Source organism: Cupressus sempervirens, chromosome 7 (genome assembly GCF_028749045.1).
Source record: "Cupressus sempervirens isolate cs-2001-9-10 chromosome 7, ASM2874904v1, whole genome shotgun sequence".
In the NCBI taxonomy this organism is placed as follows: Eukaryota; Viridiplantae; Streptophyta; class Pinopsida; order Cupressales; family Cupressaceae; genus Cupressus; species Cupressus sempervirens.
The window spans coordinates 668769843-668797234 of record NC_143124.1 but is presented as its reverse complement, the minus strand read 5'-3'; the positions used below and the strand labels follow the sequence as shown (position 1 = coordinate 668797234).

At 35.6% G+C, this 27392-nt stretch overlaps 1 protein-coding gene across 1 annotated transcript in view; it reads left to right on the top strand.

Annotated features, from left to right (window-relative positions):
* LOC149548440 (uncharacterized) overlaps positions 1-27392 on the top strand; it is a 330750-nt gene that overhangs the window by 184216 nt on the left and 119142 nt on the right. Inside the window, exons 9-10 of the mRNA XM_089792508.1 lie at positions 13208-13439; positions 13623-13746. Coding sequence (XP_089648634.1) covers positions 13208-13439; positions 13623-13746 — 356 coding nt within the window. The remainder of the gene's footprint in view (positions 1-13207; positions 13440-13622; positions 13747-27392) is intronic.

The following is a 27392-nucleotide window of genomic DNA, read 5'->3' as shown; positions in this document are numbered from 1 at the left end:
TTGGGACGAGGGGACAAAGGGATAGGGACATGTATTTTTGAGACGATTTTTTTTTTGGTGTAGGGGATGACAGTAGGACCAACTATATAAAAAATAGGGAAGATTTAAAATGTAGATAGAAATTTTAAATATTCATATAAAAAACATGGATAAAGCATGCTTATATGAATTATAGAACCTTAAGAGATAACGTTTGTGTTGAGCAATTCAACTTTATAGTTTACATGAGAGTCGAATCAAACAATTACCAAAAGTGAAACACTAATTTTTTGGGGACAGGTCAAACTTTGCTGAAAGGACATGCTCGGGTAACACCGATTAAGTGATAGCTTGGTGAGAGTATTCTCTAATTTCTCTTACATTCTCATTGTTGTCTCTCATTTTTTATTTTTCTTCATTTGATTATTTTGATCTTCGATCATCTATTGCATGGAGCTATGAGTGATTTATGAATGACATTATATCTTAACTTGGTTCTTGCTATTCATAGAGTCTAATTCTGAGGGGGAGACAAAAGTGCCACAACTTAATTGCACTCCTAGTGTAATGTTGGATTTTTGCTTTTCTTTGTCAAAACCAGCGTGAGGCTTTTTTGAAAATCGTCTTATTAAACGTTGCATTTTAATCTTCTAGAGCTTTTGTTCGTGGTGTTGATGTTTATTCTATTCTTTTGATGATGAGATTACCAATAAGCTCACTCACATTCTTGATGCCCCATGACTTTTCATTTTCTAGATAGAATGACCAAATTGCTCATGTTTCATATTGAGCACCAAAGGTGGATCCCAAATGTAAGTCTTGAGCTTGCTCTTTTTATTTTGAAGGCTAGCATGTCAATATTTTCTCTTGAGATGCTTTCCAATGTAACAACAAAAGCAATATCTCAACCTTCTAACAAGAGGAAACCATTGTCCCTTAAATTTTGCATGGCCTCTTGAAGAGTGATTTTGAAAATATGATAATATCAAAACATACTTCTTACTCTTTTCAATTTAGGTCATCCCATTCTTTTTTAGTAGTTGTTTGTCTTCTTTCCCTCAAGCTTTTAGCATATTGATCCTCTTTTCTTCTAGCAGGACTTCCTTAAATTCCTTTGACTTGATGATTTTGTCATTTGACATAAGAGTATCACATGTAGAGGCTCTTATGTCATTTATTCTATCGCTTTCTATCTCAAAATTTATTAGTATTCTCTCTTGAGGATGAGCCTTGATTAAAACCCTTGGAGGTGGAATGCATAAGTTTTTTTTTAATATCTCCCCATCGATAGGCATATTTACATCTTCATATGGATAGTTAACAAGGGGTTGAGGGGGAACTTGTAAGTGTAGTGCTTAATGCAGAAATTGTTGAGAAGACACCTTAATTGGAGGTTGGAAATTCTGTTGCTAATTTGGGATCATTGGTCAGTGTATTATGAATATTGCGAATCATGGAAATGATTCTTAGGTCTACTTTATTGATGTTTGTATAGGCTCCTTCATATGATAGATCAACTTCCTTTTTCTTGTGCTCAATTAATTAGGCTATTGCACATTTGGTGTCAAACATCTTGTAATGTTATCAATTAGCATCTAGTTGATTGGGTACCTTAGGTTTTTGATGTTGGGTGAGAATTTTCAACCGACAGTTTGTGCAAATTTAGTTGCAAAATAGGATGACTAGCCACAACGTATGAGACCAAGTCGCTCCTACCTTAAAGGGAAGGCTCCCCCTTCTCATCATTCCTTGGATCAACTCAAAGTAAGCAAGAAGGTGAGAGATTGTGTAAGGGGTGTAACCGATATTCTTTCCTCTTATCTTTCAGGAAGGAATCCACTCACCCGCGGAGCGAGTAATGCGCAAGATTAAATCTCTAAACTACCTTCTATCCAATAGCTAGAAACGATAATACCAATAAATCACCACCAACTCAAAGGCTGATTGAAAGTGTACCAGTTAGGCTTTAAGTCTTGTTTTAATCTATTCTATAAAATAACCTCTACCTTTGGGGCACAAAGACTTCTAGAAGTAGGGAATTGTAACTATTATCGTGAAATTGAGATGATAACACGAGCTATAGTCAAAGCTTCTAGTCTATGGATTATCACATGAATCAAAGTAAATAGGCACAAATTAGAGTCAAAGCTTCTAATTTGCACAATTACAATTGCTCTCAATCAAAGTTTCAGCTCCAATTGTTTCTTTGTCTTCACTTTTCTTCCAAATTAGTACTACACAATCAAGGTTATGCTTGCACAATTTGGTGAGAGCTCTCTTGTATAAAAACAAAGATTATTTTGACAATGAGGGGGGCACTCCTTATATAGGAAAAATGAGTGAGAGAAAGAAGGAGAAAAAGGTGGGAGAAACTTAACCACCTTGACTTGGTAAAATTAGGAAAGAAGATTTATTGCATTACATGCACTGAAGGTTCGTGTAAGTGGATTACATGCGATCAAATTACACAAAATCTATCTTCTGCAACTATAACAATATGAAGAAAATGTTTGGTTTTGTTGAATTAATCCTGTAGATTATCAGCAAATGCTTTGTACTTGGTGATGCAATCGTGGATGATCGTTGGATCGAGAGTTCTTGTATTTCGGACCACCATATTCTCTTTGATGAATTGCCAATTGTCTTTTCAAAACTGGATGTGATCAAGTTGTGAATTCTCCTTTATCAGATTTACACTGGAGTTTTCAACACTTTGAAATCTTCTCAATGATTTCCGGATATAAACGTGGCACAACTTTCTTATCAACATCTTCAATTGATTTCCCTCTCTCTCTCTCTCTCTCTCTCTCTCTCTCTCTCTCTCTCTCTCTCTCTCTCTCTATCAAAGTGCTTTGGGGCATTTCCACACAAACTCAGGCTGAAGGGGAGCCATCGAGAAAGTGGAGACCAAATGTATTATTGCTTCTTTTGATTCGAAGCATGTCTTCTTGAGAGGAAGAGTTTGTCGTAACATAAGGTTCCAAAGAGAGAAATCATCTTCCAATGAGATTGAATGCATAGGGTCTGTTTGGTTGGTGGAATTGTAGAAATCGAGATTTCTACGAATCTCAATTTAGCCAAATCAAGGTTTTCCAAATCTTCATTCCTATTTTTGGAATTTTACTTGGACCGTTTGCTTCACTCGGAAGATGAGTGTGAAGACACATTTTAATGCGTAAGTTTGGAGTTGTTGGCAAACTCCAAAAAGTAGTCCACTCTATTGTTTTTACAGTCCTCAAAAAACATAACTAGGTTTTGATTTTCAATTCCTACTTGCTAGTAGGAAGTAAAAAAACCTAGTTTTGAGATAAAATTAGAAGTGTAGTACTCTAATTCCATTTTGCCAATTTTGAAACAAATGCAAAATTTTCAAATCCAGATTTTCAAAAAGCCAATTCCTGTCATCTTCCATGAACCAAATAGACCCTAAGTGTTTGGGGTCTTAATGATGAATCTATGAAGGATAGGTGGTCAAAGTTTGGATTAGATACTTATTGAACACATTTGATGGCTGGAAATGACTTGTATTTTAGTGAGAATGAACAAAATCATGCTTAGAATGATGGATTGCATGTGGATAAAGTGGGGCTTTTTCTTCAAATGATTGAGAATGCAAGTTGGAAGCATATAGATGTGTGTAAAATGAGAGTTTTGGCATTCAAAAATGTGAGTTTTTACCAAAATCGAGTTTAGAAGATGCAATTTCATGTGGTGGAAAACTCGTCATTTTACTTGGTGTAACTATGTAGTATGATTACATATTTGGGGATATGTAGTTTGGATAAAGTTTGAAAGATGAATTGGATATGGAAGATAAAGGCATGGAGGATACCTGCATTCTTTTGGTGAAATATTCTATCATTTTCTTCATGAACAAACCAAAAAAAACAAATCAAACCTTTTGCTTTGACACAAAGTGAAGAACAAAAATCTAGGGCTACATTCAAACAAATGGATGGCAAAGAGCCAAAGAATGCAACAAAGTAGCAAAATAAGCAAGAAATTGTTGCCTAAATATTTTGTAAGCCATTGTAACCACAACTTACAAAATGGGAACTTTAGGCAATGGTGTAGTGAGATGAGTCTCTCCTCTTAGCAATAGGGGAGGCTCCCTTCTTACATAGGTGGCTACAACAGAAATCTAATTGGAAATAAAAGATGGGTGATTCACGAGATAAATTCCTCTTCTTTTAGGAATGATCTTAATACTAACAACAACTATTTGCAATTTAACAAAAGGAATCTATTACTGTGGTAATACCGGTGACTTAAGAATTGATGTAAGAACAACCTCAAGGCAGCAGTTATAACTTAACTGTGTGACTGATAGCAAGAATCCAAAGTCTCCTATGAGGAATCTTCTTGAAACAAAAAGACGAACAACTAACAAAGCTCAAAGTCTTTGCTCAACTAATCAGATACGAAGAAGTAAAGCTCGAAGTCTTTAAATCCTGGTACTTGCAGCCACTATGAAACTTTATCAATCTTGTTTCTGAAAGCTCAAAGTCTTTCAAAAACAACACTAGATTCTCAAATGCTTCACAAGGAAACAAGTAACAAAGATGAATCAATCAATGCAATCGTAAGAGACAAAGATTAACTCCAAGTATCACAACACAAAGTTTGGGAAAAGCTTGCTTCTTTATTCACTTCAAAGATTTGCAACAAGAAATATAAAGCCTTCTAGTCACAAGCCCAACCTTCTCCTATAAAGCAAAAGATGATTATTTACAATGAACTCTCTCCTTTATATAGAAAAATGAAGAGAGAAAGGTGGAGGAAAAAGTGTAACAACCTTAACCACCTTGACTTATCTCTAACTAACTACTTTGACTTTATTCAAAGTTGCATGCCTAATGCAATTGCAACTTAACTACATGAGCTGATTATACGGGTACATGTTATCTTGTATTTACAATATAGAAGCTCTTTAAATGTAGCTTTCCTACCACCTTCTACTTGGAACATATGGAAATTGAAATGTTCACAGAGTCTGAACAATCTTTGCAAATTTCTGCAGTGAGTTCCACACAACTTCGGCATCGGGCTCACCGGTGTACTCAGCAATCATTATGATCCTTCAATATATGCCAGCTACCTCTGAAACTTCCTTACTAGAAATTTCCTCTTTGCTTTGTAGCGCATCTAGTGAACACTTCCAACTTGCAATTTTATTCATTATATTGAGATCGAAATCATTTGTTTCAAGCTGTAAACGAATTGCTTCAGTGAACCCTGTGAGAATATACTCTTCTTTCTTGAGTTCTCCATTCTCAATGATAACTCCACATGACAACTTGTAAGCATTCATTGATCATGTGTTCTTGCTCACCAATCTTCACCATTGCTGCCTCTGCATCCTTCATGAGTTGTTGCAAAACTTGTTCCTTGTTAATTCGGATGCTTGGAATCATGATACATCTCAACAAATGAGATAACTTCATAATCACATAGACCATCCATTTCGAGGTTCCATACCCCCTTTGCCCCAATCTTCATCATCGTTCTTGGTTTCTCATGCTTTTGAATTTTGTGACGTCTTCAACCAACAACCTTTCCAAGTTAGACCCCCCTCTGGTTGTTACCTCTTCTCCTTCACCACTATCAAGGAGACAGTTAGACCTATGCATTCTAGTAGAGTTGGTGACGAGGAGAGCTTTTAGGATGAGTTCTTCAAACACAATATCACAATGTTGGGGTCCTACTTGGCTGATCTCTTCAACTAGGTTATTTGCATGGGTTTCCCTTGCTCTTGCTCACACTACCTCATTTATCTAATACACAAGGAGAGACCTACATCAAACCCTAATAGTTATAGGACCATCATGGTTGCAAACACCTCCAAGTTGTACGGCACAACTCTTTGTTTTCTTCTTTTGAGTGATTTGGATTATTGACATATATGTGCCAAGGGCAAAGTTGTTTTTAGACTTTGGATCAAATCATGACTCTGTTGGGCATTATTCAAGGGACTCCTCATTTCTCCTCGAAGGTGTATTGTTTCTTTGTGGACTTCCACAAAGCCTTTGACTTTGTCCCTAGGACGACTCTCTGTCAAAGGCTTTAGGATATTGGTATTTTAGAGGCTCTTTTGGCAACTACCATGAAATTCTATGAGATAGTTTTGGGCCATCTTAGGATCTCTTTTGGGTTCTTGGACTTTAAAAGGATCACTATTTGGTCTAAGCAAGTCTACCCCCTATTGTGCCCCATTTTTGGTATCTTCATTGTTGATCTTTAGAGCTATCTGTAGGACCACACTTTTCTCGGGGAAGGATGTCTTCTTCACTAGGTTATGATATCTATTTTGATCTTCGCAATTGATGTCTTTCTTTTAGCTTCCTTCCTAAATGGTTTACAGAGAGTTAGAGACAATTCGATAGTCTCACATCTTTTTGCAAGTTTTGACATTTGACACTTAATTTGGGGAAGACTAAGGCGATGGTCCTCAATGCTCTTATAGCCTCTCACTTATATTTCTTCTTTATGGGTTTGGAGGTGGAGATCTCATGCTCTTACACATTTGAGGGTCAATTTTTTTGGCCTCTCTTTGCCATAAGACCCGCCCTTCAACCATGACCCAATAAGGGTTACATTAGTTGGCCCTTCTTGAGTGATAGCGTTTCTAATACCATTTTTCAGCTAATGGTCCAAGATGCAACTTATGGATACACTTATTTGACCTGGTGTCCTCTATTATTCGGTTGCATGGTGTCCTTTGTTGGACTTTGATTTGGTTTTTGGCGAGTGGGTTTAGATTCTCTACTTTTAATGCATTATTCAATGCAAGCAATCCATCTTGCACGACATCATTCTTGTAGACTTTGGGGCGTACCCATTCAGGCTTTGGGCCATCTTTGATCTAATTTGGCACCTTCACCACCTCTAGGGCTTTGTCGAGTCGTCTAATGGTTGTCATAGATACTTGTCCCTAGCCTATTGTTCTTAAGAGCTTATTGCTACTTCTACCCTCCCTTTTGGTCGGGTTTGCAGTTGGTTTTTTGAGACTTCTAACATTCTTGTTTCTATTGGAACTGAGATGGATCACCTCTCTCTCTTCCAATACTTGCTTGATGCACCCCCCATCTCCTTCTCTGCCAAGAGTTTGATAAGTGCATTAGAGATGATATCTATAAGAAGTATATCCATGCTATTTGGGTAAATCCCTATAGGATTCTTCACCCTAAGATGGCCTTCTATTTGGAACACTTTTTGGAGGTGAAGGATGAACTCATTTTTTGTTCATCCTACCTACCCCTCTGTTGGTCTCATTTCCTCAAGGTCCCGCTTGGTTCCTTTAAGGAGAGTTCACATAGGCCTCGTTGTGAGACTGGTCACCTTATGGACAAAGAGCACAAGATTTGTCATTTTCGTAGCATTGGGGAGGTTTAGTTTGAGGAACACTTCATTTTTTTCTGTCTATACTATTAAATCAAAGGGGAGGTTCTATTGCCTCTTCAGAGATGCATGGTTGTTGTCCACTTTCTTCAGATATATGGACTAGAGGTGCCTTTGCCTTGTATTTTCAGAAGTCCTTAGTCTTCAGGACCACACCTTCCAGCATGAACATCCTTGAACACCACTGTTTTGTTAGCTTATTACTTCCTTCTTCTCAAAGAATCATTCAATGTGATACCAAGCGACTATTTTGCCAAGTCTATGAGGTCCAGGACATTCTCCTATTTACTATACCCTTCCTCTCTTAGGATCACTTTGGTCGTATTGGTTATCCTTCTGTACGTAGTTATTCATGACTATTTGGAACCCTTAAGTGGGTCCGAGAGGGTTCTCTCTTTTCTCCGGTTCTTTATCTATGCTTTTGTCTTTGCTGTTGTTTTCTCCTTTGGACACTGTTTGGTGTCCCTGTTGTGTGTTGGCCTCTTGTTGTAATTGGAAGTCCCTTTGACATTTTGTGTTCCTTCATTCTACATTGATAAATCTATCTTTTCTTTATGTAGTTTGTGAACTTGTGATAGGAGGAGGCTTGCAAATACTGATCCATGGATTAAATTACACTTGGCTCTTTGCTGCATCTAAGCAAGTTGAAGGGGCACTTTTTCGCATGTATGCAACTTGAAGGAGGTCTATCTTTTGATTCTTGTGATGCACTAGAGCAACTTGATCAAACAAAAACTTGTCATTTGTATGCAAGTGATGAGTACCAAGGAAGACGTCTTTCAAAATCTTGTGCGCTCGCAACTTGGAAGTAGGGTCCATTTAATAATCTTGCAAAATGGACAGGTAGGACACTAGAAATTTGGAATGTGCCCCACCTTGATATTATGCTGCTAATAATTCTTTGATTTTGGGAAGTCTATTAACAGATAAAATTGCAATAATGAATTGAAAAATATCGTACATTTACAATAACAATGATGTCCTTAAGATGCCAAGCATGAATATGGTGAAAAGTTGATGTAACTGAAGTAGATGATGGTACAGCTGAGTAAATGATACATGATGATTTTTAGGAAAAAGGAATTCCTTTGTTTTTCATAAATTCCCAAATATAAATATTACATGACCTGGTGTAATTTGCCAATAGACTATCACATTGAATACCAGACAATAAATGTTTGGGTGATTCCATGTTACATTGAGCACATCCAAGATTGGCACAAGGCGAATGCTTTTCATCAGTATTAAAAGTTGAATAATCCTGGGGTATAAATTTTCGTAAAACTGACTGTTGGGTGGAGTTAGAAATTCAAATTACAATGGTTTGAATAAAAGGTTGCAACTGCCATCAACAATACTAATTCGGTAGATATCGTGGTTATGAAGTAGTGATACTAAATACTTCATTGTCTGAAATAAGAAACATTGGCAGCAAATATCATGGTTATGAAGTAGTGATACTAAATTACTTCATTGTCTGGAAAAAGAAACTTTGGCAAATACATTGACATCATAGGGCAGCAAATAATCTAAATAGACATTTATATCAATGAGTATTGGGTCAGTATTTTAATAAAGACCGTCAAGGATTATAACTACTGCTTATGATAATTATTCTTGGAGAAGTACAAACAGCATTGTACATATTATCGAGTTAGCAGACAGACAATAATTACTGATATAATATCGATTGAGAGAAAACTATTATCTCTTGAAAAGTATGATATTAACTACACATTAATTGATGAATTAGTCATGAGTTGCAGCTCCCCAATCATATATAAGTGGCAGTTAACATAAAACTATTGATACAATGGATGGTACTGAAATGGTGCGATTCAAGGAAGAAGTCAACATAGACAAACAATATTAAAATTAATGTCAATAAATATGAAAGGATGCAATTCATAAGTCTAATAACTAAAAAAAAGGTGATGAAATGATACGATTAATAAGTTATTTGAAGGAAGACAATCTCTAAGGGATATGTGACATGTCTCGTCCATGCAACTCGTCCTCCCAAGCACATAGTGTAAGAGAGTATTCACAATCTCTCCATTCATCAATTGTTGAAAATTACTTTTTTTTTCTACTTATTCCAGTATCGGATCTCGTGTACTTCAGGAAATTTCTTCTTGGCATAATCGGCAGCGTATAATCCAAACATTGTAATCAGACAGCCCAAACATTGCATGTTTATAAGCACAGATCTGACACATCAATATCATCGGTATAAGCGATAGTTGGAGACATTGTGTGTTTATAAGGTGCAAATCAGAAATACCGTCCATTATTGAAGTTGCAAGCTTACAATCATAAATTAGCAACAGCAACATTTCGCTGTTAAGAAATATCTAGATGGTGCATATTCAGATCGATGTATCGGATATGGCAATCCTGTTAGTAAAACAGCAATACCTATCGATTGCATAAGCATATTATGTATCAGACTTAGTATGATTTTCTTTTCACTATAAGTGGTAAATCAATATCATTTATAGCATAGTGAGTAATTGTATATCGGACATTGCTATCCATTTAATATCAATTTTGCACGTACTCTTACTCTCTCTCTCTCTCTCTCTCTGTCAAACACACGCACATCTTGATTTTTATTGCAATCATTTTACAAAGTAAGAGGACAAAATTAGGTAATTGTCCTGGCTTTCCTTCCTAGGTAAAAGGGGACATTACAAAATGTGAGCTACCAAATGAAAGACATACACCATGATCTCGTGGCTTTGCATCTTCAGGCTTTCCTTGAGAAATGATCCTGTGATATAAAATAGGAATGTAATGCAATCAGAACTCAACATGTGGAAGATAGTTTGGAAGAGAGCGGGCCTAATCTTTCATTGGAATAGCTCTTAAGAACTGGGGCTTGCTCTAGGAAGACTGTACTCATGTCAACATTCCAACGTGTTACAACTTTACTTCCCCTTAACAAATGAGAACTTGGGATAAGATACAGATAAGCAATGCAATCATGGAACGGCACTTCATGCCAACTAGGCTTGTGATTCAATCAAGCTGTGGAGATACTAATGTAGACAAATGGGACAACATCACATGATTACAAATAAGAACATAACTTCAAATACAAATTCATGATAGCTTAACACAAAGTGACACAAGAGCAAAGTGTCACTTTGCCAACTAGGATGAAGGTGGTGACAATTACAATAGCTCTTTCTTAGGAAACTTGAGATCATAAGTGCACATGTGCAAACTGAAGAGAAGAGGTCACTAGGAAAGAAGGGCTGGTTATTCGAGAAAACGAAAGGCTGCAACTGATGATTTTAGTAACTGAGAACAGGTGGTAATAGGTCAATAGAAATTTATAAGGTAAAGGCAAATGAAGCAATAGAGGGTTTATTATTTTTGAACTAGGGCAAGAGAAAACTTGTTAAGAATGCATAGATAAGGAATCTGATACAAAGTAATCATGATTCAAACAATAAGCTGTTGCATGAGAAGGAAAACTTATGATTCATATTATAAGGAGCCAAAAGTTGGGTTAGGTGAAGTTTCTTGCTCAAGTCCCTATCTGTTGTGTGCCAAGAATAGAACCCTAACCAATAGTTTTTTCACCTCAAAAAATGATATTATTGATTTTTATGATGAAAGTTAATCAAAATTTGAGTGATAATTTCACAAAAAAACAAGTGAAAAGCGTAAGCTAAGTATAGGTTTACATTGGGTATGTATTTCTTGGGTTTGGAGAAGATATTATACAGAATGGTCTTACAACCTTCAATTTTTCCATCATTTTTTGAGTATGGGGACTACAGCTAGCTAGTGCTCTTGATAATTTACTTAAGAGATGTTAGTGAATCTGAGATGCTTTGCAACATGATCAACTTGGTAGAAATTTATGTTACTCTTGATTGGAGATTTCCTTTCCCTTGGCATGCTAAAGCCTCCATTTTTGAATTGGTTTGTCTCAGACATTAAGAATTCTTGTAGATGCTGAAACGAGTTTTATGTAAACTCCTTTCATCCTTATCTTCTTTTTGGCATATAGTTTTGCTCGTAATAGAGTCATGTTTGTGTAGAATTGGAAATGTCTAGAATCATGTATTGGCCCTCATTTTTCTTTATTCTTTTTACTTGGGCATTCAATTGAGTTTCTGTTGTATACTTGTTTGTCCACGTGGATACATTATGCTATTTCTTTGTTAGAGCATGCTTGGTGCTGGTTCATAGGGCATATTTGGACATAGGCTCCACAATATATATATATATATATATATATATATATATATATATATATATATATATATATATATATATATATATATATATATATATTTATATATTTATATATTTGCTCCAATTGCATTGCTCCCAATATGAGTAAATATCAGTCAGGGAGATATATATATATATATATATATATATATATATATATATATATATATTTGCTCCAATTGCATTGCTCCCAATATGAGCAAATATCAGTCAGGGAGAGATTGAAAGATTTAAGTTCTAGTTTTGAGACTTTCAGAAATTCCCCTTGGATGTACAAATTTGTTGCAGACATCATTTGTTCTAGAAATTACCTTGGAGGAGAGCTAGCCACACTTATACAAGAACTATCTGCAAAGGTATTTTCTGGATTGATAGCTGGAATCAGGGCCAAATTGACAAATCATGTGTTTGTGAATGAAGGGTTTTCCTGGAATTCTGATTCTTGATCTTATGTCATATAAAATTGGCAATTGAGTATCATTTGGGAATGTAAGTATATGAACTGATTTCAAGGGTTTTTTATTTAAAAATGCCTAGAAGTTGAATAGTTTTGGTCCTGGTTATGGTTGCATTAAGCCAAATATATGTGCTTTCAATATGAGGTAGCATTCCCATTTCCTCTTGTGGAAATTGAACTGGAGGAAGTGTATTCATTTTCAGGCAGTGTGTTTTCTTTGCTACCTTGGGATGATCGTCTCAACACAGTTCTTTGTGCACGGTTGTGTAAAAAAACATCCGTTCATCTTGAGATTGAACCATAAATTCCCTGAAAGCTGCATTTCATGGGTTGTAGTGCTGAGTGGATGAGAGTACATGTCACCCTACAAGATGTCAAAAAGATTAAAGGTTTTGTGCGGGATTATCCTCATTGATGTCATAAGCAAATCATAGGTGAACGTAATGACAGATAAATTTCATTGAGTAAATCAGAGACAAAGTTAATAAAGGATAGATTTTGTCATATTTATGGCACCATTTTCCAGAATTTGTTGGGCAAACAATGAGATGATTTAAATGTTAAATTGCACAAATATAAATGGGTTGGTCGACCTATGGGGGAATTTGAATTAGAACTAAATGAAAGTTAGTTACTGCCAAGGGCCAAAACTCAGGCTTTGGCAGCCCCTCAATATTTTAATTATTTCTCAATAATTAAATTATTGAGAGGTGGTGCCAAAGAAGGCTGCATTTCAGATTTTCCAGTGTTGAATGGATGAGAGAATGTCTCTCTATAAGATATCGAAGAGACTGAAGTCGACTCTTCAATATTTGTCCATCACAGGGACTTGGTAGAGGAGACTGGGAGAAAAAAAAAAATGGATAGAGATGCTTATAAATTTGTAATAATAATTTGTAGTAGACATCCAGTTCCTAAGTAAATTTGTACAGGCTGCGATGCATTCATGTTTTTGGTTCTGCTTTCTTTTTCCATTTACTGGCTTCTGCTAGGTTCATGACTCTTGCCTATCTTGGTTGCACAAAAAACTGATGCATGTTAATGTTTTCTTGAGATGCTTTTAGGTTCTATTGACCTGTTTGATCATTTAATGAATTATTGTGTGATGTTCTATTACGACAGGTCTTTTATTAAAGACGAGCTACAAGTTATGGTGGCGACTGTTGCTTTTGGGATGGGCATTGACAAGCCAAACATAAGGCGAGTCATACACTATGGGTGTCCAAAAAGTCTAGAATCTTATTACCAAGAGAGTGGCAGATGTGGTAGAGATGGTTTACCTTCCAAATGCTGGCTGTACTACAAACGTAGTGATTTTGGGAAAGCAGATTTTTACTTATCAGATGTTCGCACTGTATGTACTTCTATCATTACTTCTTTCAGAAACCATAACGCAGAGTAAAAATGTTCAAAATGTCATCTTCACCACATCGATGGAATTATAATATTTCATGTTTTTATCTTTTTCATACCAATGGAACTACTTGTTAGTTATTCATATTGTTTCTAATGCATGATCAATTGACCATATTACCAGGAAGAAAGGCGAAAGATTGTGATGGAGTGTTTCACTGCAGCACAGAAATATTGTAACACTATGATATGTCGGAGAAAATATATTTTGGAATATTTTGGGGAGAAAGTTGCTTTTGACAATTGTGGTTCGACCTTGACTGAACACTTTGATTTAATTTCATAAATTGAATGTGATATTTCTTTTAAATACAGTGACTGAAGATTAGAGCTTAATTTAAATTTCTACAACTGTAAAATATAATATATTCTTTCTCATTTTTGACATTTATTTGGTCATGAATAAAAATCCATAATTTGCAATGTAGAATTGCTAGGACATGAATTGTTGGCTTTTCTACTTGTTTAGACAAATGGGACCACTCAAGAGGAGTAAAATTTGTATCAGAGAATAAAAAAATGATTGTTTTCAATGCTTAGGAGTTTATCTTGGAGTTCCCCTAAAGGAGTAACGGGCTTGTTAGCAGCAATTATTTGACTACCTGGATGGTTATTAATCTCTGCAACAAATTAAAAAGTTGATGCAAGTCAGAGATGCTTGTATCCTTGTTATCAAACTCAGTAAATGATTATGAACAGCTGGATTCTCCCGCTTTTAGCTTTACAACACTTATCCTATCCTAGAATGATCAAACCTCTGGTCCCCATCAAATGATATAGTTGCTGGATTATCCCCACATGCACTAGAAGTCCTTGATCAGAATTCAAACTGCAAGAGTGTATTTTGTTTCAAAATTTGATCTTGGTCGATCATGATGAAACCATTGGTTGTAGTCACCCAATGGTTATATTTCCACCACAAGGGTTTCATAATTGCCTCATGTTGTAATGGTTTTGTTCTCTGTGAAAAACTGTACATAGGTGATTGGATACTTTGTATTGATCATCTTTAGTCCTTCAAATCCTATTCGATCATTCATCCTTTCTAAGGGAGGTTTGTGTCCACTCCTTCCTTGGAAGTTGGAATACCACTTTAATTGATTCAACTTTTGGCATTTGTGTCTGACTTTGCATTACTCTAGAACCTGCTATGGGTCTCCCTTGTCCTCTTCTGTAGCATTAGATACTCTACAAAGTATTGCTTCATTATAAACACCCAAGTTCTTCAGAGGATCCAAAACTATTTATTCTTCTCTCACATCCAACATTGAAGGCTTGTAAACATGCTATTACAGTCCACCTTTAAATGTGTCTTCATAAAAGGGGATAGGACAAGCTGTCTCACCAATGACCTTCATGGTAGTAAACCATCCATATCTAAGAAGTTTGATTTTCGTCACTTGTTCTTGTATTGTGTCTTCCTTGGGACAGATACATCTTATCTCCATCTGCATTTCTCAAAAGTAGTGATTTTGTTTAAAGATATCATTTATATATAAAGAACAAGAAGCTCGTTGTGATTATGATAGTAATAATAAAAATTTAAAGACAAAAATATTTGGCAATAAAAAGGAGTAAAATGCAAAATTTTCCCATTGAACAATGGCAGCAATTATCATTGAGATTAAATCAGAAACTTCTGACCCTAGGAGTAGATGCCGCCTTCATGAAGTCATCTGTAATGTCCCTTTTCGAGACATTAGAAATATTAGAGGACACATTTATATGATATTAAAATTGACTATGAAAGCGTGGACTCTTTTTATAGAAGATCAATTTAATATTCAAAGTGGGCTAAAGATGACAAGAAGAGATAAGATGAAAAGCTAGGAGGGAAGTCGAAGAGTCACAACTATGAGAATAAAAGGAGAAGATTCTCTTTCATTTGGCATGCGTGATTTTGATTTTGATTTTGATTTCAGTTCTCTCTTGTGAGAGTTATACAGGAAAGCTTCAGCTTTCAGCCAGTGTGAGGATGTAGCCCCTCGTACAGGCAGACAGTGGACGCAAACCCATTGCCCGTGGAGATGTCACTTCAGGGGTCTCGTGTGCACTTACAGGTTCTTCTCTTAGTGTTCCAATCTGACTGTAAAACTGTGTTTAAGATTGGATTTTGAATGTTGGTTATTGTATTGCTGTTAATGCAATAGCATGTTTTTGAGGAATTTTATGAGAGTTTTACTAGTTTTTTATTGTTGGTTGTAATGCATTTTCATATGCTTGAATCCTGAATATTATTTTGGAAGAACGAGTTAGTATCTATTGGAGTTTCTACTGGTTTCTATTGTGTTTTGTAATACATCTGCATATGTTTAAGATTTGAATAGATTTTGAGAAAGAAACTGGGTCAATTGTAGTTTGAGATATTTTAGTGGTATTAGAGCTTTGACTTTGCCATCCTGTTGGGTCTGATCAAAGGTTTCATTTGTAGTTTCGAATTTTAAAACCTGATTTGGAAAAAAGTTATATTATCAGCATTTCTAAAAATATTATAGGTGCGAAGGCATTTGGAGAATGAGTTTTGTTAACCGCAAATCATATTACCTTGAATGAAGCCTTTAATTCGGAACATACATTTCATCTGTAAAGGTTTGGAATTTATAAAGTTTGAAGAAAATTTAAACATTTAGTTGTCTAATGATCAAACAACCAAGAGATTTAAATTCTAAAGAGTGGATAATTCTAAGCATTTAGTTGTCTAATGATCAAACATAGGCGATTGATGGAAAGCCTTACTATCAGAATATTGCATATTGCCTTGCAATCTGTATGGTCTAGCATGCTGTAAGAATTCAAGACAAGAGTTTTTCTTGAGTGCATGACTGTTGATCAAGTGTGGGGTGGTCGTGCAACTATGGAGTATGCTAGGAAAATAAACCAAGGCTCAAAGGAGATCTGCTAACTCGAATAATTCGGGTGAACATTGGGATTCCATTCCTATACATGTACTAATTTAGAGGAGGCTTTGTGTTGAGCTAGTTGTGCCTAAAATTTCTTAGAAACTTATTCAACTTTTAAAGGTAGACGAATTATTGTAAAAATTATTACATAAGGACTAGTGATTCTTTGATAGGGCTACCCGAGTTGAGGGATGCACATTCTACAAAAGAATTGGTCTTAGACAATAAAATTGATGTTCTTCATTATAGCAATCTATGTAAAAGATGCTGAAATCCAAACTGTAGCAGATGTTCAAAGAATTAATATGTGACACGATGATACCAAGCATTTGTAGAACTACAGATAAACGAATTGCCACTTCTGTAAAATAATATGAAAGACAAAATTAGACGTTGCGTAAGAGAAAGTTTATGTAATAGGGCAATTCATGGAGTTTAAGGCAAACATTTGAACAATTTTATATTTAACTATCGTTATCGGGTTTGGAAAAAAGAATACCAAAGGCAACGTCAGCGTTGAGGAGCCACCTAGAGACAGTAACATCTTCTTGCCCAACATCTTTGGACGTTTGGAAGTAAACGTGGTTTTCATTTATGAAGTTGAAACTATCTTGTAACTGTAAATTGAAAAGACTTGAGATGACAAGTGTTCGCAATCTAATAAAAAGTTTGAAGCCTTTGTGTTGGAAGAAGGTGTCAGGTGCTTAGGAGCAATTAGTAATATGTCGTTTTTGAAAGGCGGGTTTTCTTATGCATGGAAAAAATATAAGGAGGAAGCCAACGCATTAAAGGCAAGGATTTGAACTAGAGTTGGCTATCGACGGAGTTTGTAACAGGGGTCTCTCCTGAGCATCATTGTTACCAAATATTCAAATGGAGGAAGTCCTTGATAGCGTTCACAAGATGAAGACGATGGTGTAACTCTTGAGTTCGTGTTTGCCAAGTGGACTTCCCTTGAACTTGTTTCAAGAAAGGACAAATGTGTAGGCTTTGAAATGCAACTGAGACACTCCTGTCAAGGGTGAGTAAAATCTACAGAAGCGTTAGGAGGAGTTAGGGAATAGTGTGGACTTAGAAATCTGAAGATTAACTTGTTGGGCCCGAGTGTTGTTGAGACCGTTGCTCATTCAGAAGTTACTCGTAAACCAGATTCTTTGAGGAGGAAGAGAAAATCCATCGACAGTGCATGGACTAACGTGAAAACTGCAAAGACCCCTCGTTTGGAGGAATTAAGATTGTTCCAACATCTGCAAGAAGGCAAGTTCCAAGAAATTGTGGATTCTGTTTCAAGTGTTCAAAGGGACATTCTTCATAAATTTGCAACACATAAAGAAGGCCCACAAAAGAATTCAACTAAGCAATCAAATAATAGATTTCTCACAACTAATAAAAGAAAAATCATTTTTGGGTGCCATGAAGAAAATCTAGAATTGAAATAGTAGTAATTTTCAGTTGAAGGGATTCTTGCATCAAAGGCTCCTAATATAGATGATCTTCATTCAAAAACCATTGACAAACTCGAAGGTGGTTTTGTATCTGGAAAACTAATAGCTAGAGTAATAGATGAAGAGATAGAGGAGGCTAACTTGAGTCCATTGAAGCAAGCAGTGTATTTGGATGAGTCCACAACATATGTCTCTAACCTTGCGATTGAGGTTAATGAAAAACACATACAACAGTTCTTTAATGAGTCTGGAGGAGTAAAAACCATCCACCTTGTTAGGGATTGAACTTCTGGAATATCTAAGGGCTTTGCATATATTGACTTTGAAAATAAAGAATATCTTTTTGCAGCTGATTCACACCAGAAAGAACAGGGGCTGAGACTCACACAAAAATCTATTTGGGCCGTCTATATAGGGGTTAGTAAAGGAAGTTAAATTGAGCATAAACCATGTTGATGAATCAATAAATCAACATCACCAAGCCTGCTGTTTAGAACATTAAGACATTACCCAGTAACAGTTTGGAAGACCATGCTTTGAATGAACAACTGGTCTCAGGTCTAGTTACAACTGATTTCGTAGAACAAGGGTTGATCTCTGTGGAAGAAAATAAGCCTAGCATTCAAGAAATAACACATTATAATGCTATTAAGGAATGATTTGTAAATTTGGGAGGAGAATCGACACTTTAGAGAGTCAATATGAGAGAGACAAGACAAAGAAATTGCCAACCATTAAGATTTCAACTCTAAATTCTTGGGAATTAGCTACAGTAAATCAGTGAACTATTTAACTGATTCCTTAATAGGAAGAGAATATTGTCTTGGGCTTTGCTTGCAAAATTGCCCGATCATAATATCATCAAAGGAGTTATTGGAAAGGCGTGCGATCTGGAAAAGGTCAAAAGAGATCTAGTTAAAGTACAACAAGAAGTAGTCCATAATTCACAATGCGATGTATGAATAGAGGTACTCGATATGTATGATGAGTACAACAAATTTCCTCCATAGATTCGGAAAGAGTTATCTTTCAATTACTACTTGGACCTCCCTTTGAAGCTCCAAAACAGGACTGGTATGGGAAAAAGGTACTATGAATTAGCCCAGGATCTTCTTGTAAAGGATAGAATCAAAAAATCACATAAGGATTCTTCACTAGTCAAAAGCCAGGTAACAAGTGGTTTGGAAAAAGAAAAACCAACTACCAGTTATTTACAACCTTCACATGACCATGGGATAGAGGTTAATAGCGTTGCAAGCTTCTACATTGGTGATTTGGAGGTTAGCTTTGACAAGCAAGTTGATGATGTAGGTTGCAGATGAGGTAATAGCAGGTTGGAGTCTGTGTATGATGAGCCTCTATATGCAAATGATAACACGACAACACTTTAGTCTTTGCACACAAATCAAGAGAACAGGGGAAAGAAGGCCTATGATTTTGAGAGGTGTGATGAACCACATATCTCTTATGCCCATGACATAAATTTAGAGGAATAATCCAAGATGACACTGGAAGACGATGAACCGCTTCAACATGACAACAATGAATTGCATACCTTAGAGAATCAGCTGAAAGCTAATAGAGATATGGTGGTGGCATCTTTGGTACGTTATGACAACACTCATAGGATGGTTGAGGATCTCTACAGGAAAGCTCAAAAGGGAGTGGGAAGAGATTGGCTTGTTGCTGATTTGCAGGTGATTAATACAACTCTCGAGACTATGAAAACAAATTTTTTATGTTTGCTTTCCAACAGGGATTACATTCTTAAGGTTGCTGAAATACTTATTGATCAATCGAATAAAGGAAGGAATGGGATTATGGAGCTCAATAGTGAGCTTAAGTATACTCATAATGCATTAGATGATGCTCAAATTTCTCTTCAGGAAGCAGAAAATCAGATTAGGATCACGAATCACTCTCAGGAACATGAGGGTAAAGAGAGGCAAAAGTTTTTCCAAGAAGTAATTGATGAATTTGATAGCATTCAGTAGATGTATGACTTGGATAGCTGCCCCAAACGATTATGTATCAAAACTTCAGATCACATTCAGCTTGTAGACATCCCTTTGTTTGAAGTAGATGCTGATTGGACTTCCGATAATCCCTTTTTTGTGATAAACGAGGGAACTCCTTTTGATTGCCACGAAGAATATGACTCTTATGTCAGGATATGGAATTTTGGTACGGTTCCTAGCAGTGAATTTTGGCCATTGGATAGGAGTAGTTGTCATTGGATCAGTCCAACTATGGTTTCTCATTTCACCCCATACAAGAGTTGGACGAATTTCCTACATGAGCTATTGGATAGATCTTGGTGGAATATTGATGAGAGTTATGTTTCAATCATAGTGACTGGCTTTTCAACTTCATACCTACTCAGAGCGCCTATGTCCTTGGGGGTTCTCCAGATTGACGACGACAATATGATATTTGATGCGCCCATGGTGTTATTCTCAGCTTTTCAGCAGCTTGTTTCTTACATCATCTATTTTGGCCAGGTTGTCACCATCTACTGGGTTATACATAACTCCTGGATACACTTCTACCTCATTATGTCAGATGGTCATGGCAACAACGTTTGGGATCTAGGTGTTGACAATATGTATCAATGGTTTATTGAGGATTTTGTTGCAGTTCTGCTTAGTTTGAGACTAGATGCGATGATAATCAGAGTTGTACAGTCTACAGGTGCAGTAATATTTCATAGTTTTATATGGGATACATGGATTCGATTGATGGATGGGTTGTAGAGTGACACCTTGCTTCGCAGTGTGACTGGTTTTGTTTTCAGTTTGGACTACAGGGCTACCTGCAGATTCGTATGGGATCTTGGTACTGATTGCTTGAGGACAAGCAATTTCAAAGAGGGGAGATTTGTGATGTCCCCCTTTTTGGACATTAGAAATATTAGAGGACAGATTTATATGATATAAAAATTGACTATGAAAGCGTGGACTCTTATTATAAAAGGTCAATTTAATATTCAAAGTGGGCTAAAGATGACAAGGAGAGATATGATGAAAAGCCAGGATGAAAGTCAAAGAGTCACAACTTTTAGAATAAAAGGAGAAGAGACTTTTTCATTTGGCATGTGTGATTTTGATTCAGATTTCAGTTCTTTCTCACGAGAGTTATAGAGGAAAGCTTCAGCTTTCAGCCAGTGTGAGGACGTAGCCCCCATTGTTCGTGGAGACATCACTTCAGGTGTCTTGTGTGCGCTTACAGGTTCTTCTCCTAGTGTTCCAAACTGACTGTAAAACTGTGTTTAAGATCAGATTCTGAATGCCGGTTAATGTATTGCTGTTGTATAATGCAATAACATGTTTTTGAGGAATTTTATGAGAGTTTTACTGGTTTTTTTAAACTATTGGTTGTAATGCATTTTCATATGCTTTAATTGTGAATATTATTTTGGAAGAGCGAGTTAATATTTATTGGAGTTTCTATTGGTTTCTATTGTGTTTCGTAATACATCTGAATATGTTTAAGATGTGAATATATTTTGAGAAGGAAATTGGGTCGATATCCATTTGGGATATTTCATCATCCATCCTCATAGAGATGCCTCTCTTGGGGATCTAACAAGGTATAAAAGAAACATATAGCGGAAGATAAAATGTAAGTTGTAAATGACATCAATTCAAGAAAGAGCAGATCTAAAGTAATATAAAGAAGAAATAGATGTAATGTGAATGTCAAAGATTAGAGGATACACAACAATTGTAATTAGCATGAAATACCCGAGCCTTGGTGATCAATGGCAGCGAGAACAAGAAGCAATAATTTTATTACTACTAATCATTATTAAAAATGGTTGTTGTTAGCAATTAAGATATATGACCATTTAATCAACATGCACAGTAAAATGTTTTGGGTCATTATGGAGAAGGGCATTTAGCATTATGAAAGAATGTTGAGTTGACAACTCTTTTCTATAATTGATGAAGAAAACTTATAGGTGGTTATATGATTACTAACTGGTTAGATGACTAATGGCGACTTTTCATTTGTTATTATCATGGGAGGCTGCCATTCCATTATGTCTCTTCATTTGGTCAATGATGAATACAAAAATGGATATTGTAGCATGGTGAGAAGATAGATTAGAATATTTAATCAAATGTATATATTCCCTCGTGGAGCACTTAGTGAAGCAAACCCGAACCCAATTGCTGATAGTAATTGAAAGGTGCAATTGTTATCCATACCGGAGACAAGATCATCCAAAAGCATATTCAATACAAGTAATGATCAAAGATGGCCTCATTATTAGTGCATATAAAATAAAGATAGATCAGACACAACCTGTTTATATATATTCCCTTGTGGAGCACTTAGTGAAGCAAACCCAAAGCTAATTGCTGATAGTAATTGCAAGGTGCACTTGCTATCCATATCATAGACAATATCATCCAAAAGCATATTTAATACAAGTAATGAATAAAGATGGCCTCATAATCAGCGCATATAAAATAAAGATAGATCAGACACAACTTGCTTATCGATAGCTACGCTATTGTGTATTCTTCAGCTTGTATATGTAGTGTGGATAGACAATGTATATCAGAGACAACCATTCATGTTATAAAAGCATAATTTATATTGCCACAATAGAAACAACATTTATGTTTATTGTATGTGTTAAGTAACATAGATCGATTTCTACAAATGTAATTAAACTGCCGTTGTTATAGGTGTGTTCCAAATGCAAATCCCAATGTCTTATAAATATACAAGTAGGAGACATGTCTCATAAAGAGACATGTCACTATGATTAATCATTATTAGTTAACAATATAAATCACAATATAACATAGGTATTATACATAATATATATGAATAATATTATATATATATATATATATATATATATATATATATATATAGTATAATTATATATATATATATATATATAGATAGTATAATTATATAATATATTATATCAACATTGTATGTTAAGATTAAATCAATTTGATTGTAGCTATAATCTTAACACTCTCTCTTAGGGAGGATTATTATAGAACACATTATGCTCTCAAGTATATGAAGAGATATCATCTCAGTATGATATTCCTGGAATGACAATTCACTAAGAGACTAAATTTCTCAATACTCCCTCTTTAGCAAAGAGAGAATTAAAGCAATTATAATACAAGATTTAAGTTATGGTGTCTGGCAAGATCCGGCACGAAGAACCATAACAAATTGATTTTCATGGTGTCCGGCAAAATCCGGTCCGAAGAACCATGATGAATTGATTATCAAGGTGTCCGGCAAAATCTGGCTTGAAGAACCATGATAACACTTGCTCCAACACATTTTGGTGTTAGGAGATAGACTAACTATTGATAAGGTCATCACCTTACAATAGTGACCTCACACATATGAAAGATCGTTACCTTTCATAACACACAATTGCAAAAAATTAATCTTTCTGTGATAACAACTTAATGAAGTCTGTTATGATACCTTCTGTTAATATATGACAAGGAAAGATTGTCACCTTCATTACATATCATATGCAAAATAATAAGCACCATGAACCAAATCAGAGGGTGGTACAAAGGCTTTCACCTTAATTTTCTGAAATGGCCCTATCAAGTTATTATTCCTTTTCCAACACCCCAAAATCTTATTACTTCAGAAGTTCACCATATCGTCAAGCAGTTTGTATTCAAGTTTAAATGCTATTAAGTGAACCCTTTCTAAAGAGTCACTGAAGTAACAATACTGGAGAGTAGCTATTCATTAGATACATGAAACAAGACCAAATCTATACGTAATGACAAATTTGCAAGAGATATAGCCTTGTTTTATTAACTGATGCAAAGAAAGAACCTGGCGATCAGATAATACAGAATTTGATTCGAGTAATCACAAATTAGATGATATGCTGTGCCGTCTCTCCTCTACATAATTCCGTGGAAGGGGCAGAGTACGGGGTCTTGTCTCGTTAGTCACTGGATCCTTTCTTCCTCTGCCACAGCTACCTTATTTTATTAATACCCGTGATGTGCTCGTATGATAAATAGTCTCTCGCCCGCACCGTTTGGAAGATGGGACCCGTGGATTGCAAAGTGAGGTGAAGCCGATAGGAGAAACCAGTTTCTAACCGTTAGATTCTTCTGCCGGCCCTTCCAAAAATGCTTGAAACCCACAAGACAAACGCAGATCGCAGTCATTTGAACGGCGGCCAGGTCATCATTCCGCGTCCTTGATATTCCACGTGATTTGGCGGCAATCTGATTGGTGAGGAATTCCTGAACCGGTTTCGGCCTGAGTATATTTCCTGGTAATCGCGCTCAATGATAACGTCAACGAATTGCAAGGTTAGTTGATCAGGTCCAAAGCACCTCCGTCTAATGCGATCCTATTCTTTGAATCGAATGACCCAAGTGGATTCACAATCAATCCGCTCTTGATGCGATTTACTGGTTGTGTAAACCCATCGATTTATTTCTTGGAACAAGGCATTCAGGCTATAAAACAAATCATTGCTCACAAATACTTTGACTGCTGTTATCGGCTAAATGAGGGTTTCCTGATTCAAGACGTCCTCCTTCCAATAATCCGAATACGCAAATAATTTCAACATGAAATGGCTGAAGACCATCTCCAATGTGCAACCCTTCGGGGGAATATTTCACCTCCTCAGTTATGCAGATCCAAGGGAGTTTTCGTTCCCAGAGACCTAATGGAAATTTGCAGACCAATGACCACAAATTGCCTCAATTGAAATAGAAATCGAATCCTTAAAATCGCTTGTTTTACTGGGAGCCTCATGTCCTCTATTTATTTACTTCGCTGAGAAGTTTCTGGAAGTTTTCCGGAATCATCTTTTATGATGTACTTCAATTATTAAACTTTATAAAATTAAATAATAACTTTATAAAGTTAGAGTACAACCTTAATTTAATATTAGAACGAGTAGGCCCCACTTACCAAATTATTATTCTTCGAGAGCCGAATTGTAATAAGAATGACCCTCTTCCCATAATCATTTGCCTACGAGAGTCGATGATAGGCAAATCTCCTGTTAAAATTATGTTGCTAAAAAGGGGACATGACATTTTCTCTCATAGAGAAGAATGCATTACAAGGATTTTCACTTAGAGCTTCTCCTCATAGAGAAGAATGCATTACAAGGATTTTCACTTAGAGCTTCTCCTCATAGAGAAGATATTACTTAAAAGGATTGCACCTCAAAATTCTCCCTGTAAACATTGATCTTGGAAAGTCAGGTCCTCTAGTTACTCCCTTAGAAGCTCTTCACCCAAGTATACCTGTCAAACTCACTCTGAATTTGATATCAATTTTTTGATTTTCTAGTGATAAGTCAACACTTCCTCATAATATGTATACGAGAAGGCCCATCAAAATCATGCAGTTACATGCATGTATTTCTAGAATCCCTCTGAGTATCAATCTTCTAGGCTCCTGTGTTGCTTTAGAAGAAGTGTCATACTCCCTCTTAATGTCGAAGATTCTCATAATCTCAATCATCAAAGATATATGCTTCAAGAGCTTCTTTTTATCCATCTTGATCATCAGGGTCTTTGGAGCTACTATCATTAGATTTAGTTTGCACAATATTGGGTGGCATATGTAAAGTACCAACCTTCTTTTCCTGTAAGAATATCCTCAAATATAAAGGAAAAGATCAAAGCAAATAACCCTTATAGCATGTATAGAATTACAAATAAATGTAAAAGATAAGAATACTTATCTGCACATGAAGATTTAGAAATTGAATCTTTTTAGATAATTTGAGAATGAAATATAGCCCCTCTAAATAAGGTTCATGTGAGAATGCAACATTGACTATTATTTCCCCCACAATGTAAAATTTCCACTCATTCTTATATTGTTGAACAATTTTGTATCAAATATGACAACTCCTTTCTAGGTTCCAACTTGCTCTTTTTATCCATTGAAGGTCCAAACATTCATTTAACTTAATAGTAGAAGCGAACATGTCCTTCCATTTTCTCTAACTTGTACACAATACGCCAATATTTGGATTGAATATGATTGTGCCGCATGAATGACTCTAAAACTCATACATCGAGTTTCATTTATCAAAGAGAGACTCATAGATTGTTCAAATGAATTCTTAAAAACTTCATTAATGTCTCACAACAACTCAAATTTCTTTTGTTCATGCAAAGGTATTTGTTAGATCCTTTGATTAAGCCTATATTATGTGCACATAAGAATTGTCATCATATATTTGGCGACAGTCCCATTAAAATCACATAGTCACGAGGTATATTCATGAATCACAATCATCTTGACTACTACAATTTATTGATCATTGAAGACTCCATCTCAACATGGTTTACTCCCTCTGAATCAATGTGATGGAGATCACCGAAGCTTGACTGAATCATATCCTCTATATGCTCCATCTCTTTCAAGGTTGCCTGAAATGTCATCCTCCCTTTGAATCTCAATCTCCCTCTTTTTCCTACAAGAACATTGTCGGGGAAAAGATCAAGGTAAATAGTACTTATAATACAAATATGAATGTTTCAATCATATAACTCTTTGATATGTAGAACATATGATAACATTTCCTATATAAACATTACAAAATAGAAAGTAATCACATTAATTAATTATTATGTCCTTAGCATTAATCCCTATCTTTAATGAACATTTACTAAAGATAGGTATAACTTATACCCATGTGAGTATCCCTACGTATTATATGTTAATGCAACTACTAGTTACCTCTTATCCACTCTTGGATTTGATAATTCTCTATCGAGCCTTCAACAAATTATATGTGAACTGTCATATATTATATGTTAACAGTTTTACATCCTCTCCATACAAAGCTGTTCGTTGTAATCACCGTTGATCATATGCAAGAGTTTTTATGATATCGGACCTTTGAATGTCTCTAATATAATTGCATCTGGTATTCTTATCATGCCTTTGTTCAAATCTTCGAACATAATCATGACTTGCGATATGTTATCCAAGCTGCTCAAACTTTATCATGAATTTATTCAAACTGATATGATATTATGGTGACTATTCAAACTTTCAACAAGTGTCCAAACTGTTCATAATGGTTTGTTCTTCAGTGTTGAAAGAACTCCTGCGATATTGAGTTCATGGTATCAATTAAAGATGGCATATTGTGTTTTAGATCGTCTTTGATTATTGTGTGTCTCATGTTGGTCAATGACCTTCATATGCTTTTTCTTTTCTTCAGAACTATAGTATGGTTGACGTGCTGGATGACTTATGATCTGAACACTACTGCTTAATTCATGGAGTTCGGTCAATGTATACAACCAACAAACGTCCTCAATCATATGTTGTCCTTGACATCTTCTAATATATTTTGTTGCCTTCTAATATATGCATCAATGATACATGATATTTACTTTAGTTTAACTGCTGCCCTTTTCGATGTTTTGCTTAATTTTACTATTATTATGTGATTATCATACTTTTCATAATCATATTATTTCAAGAATATTATCAATGACTATTTCTTCACTATGAATCGACCGCTTCATTGGATTGTATCGA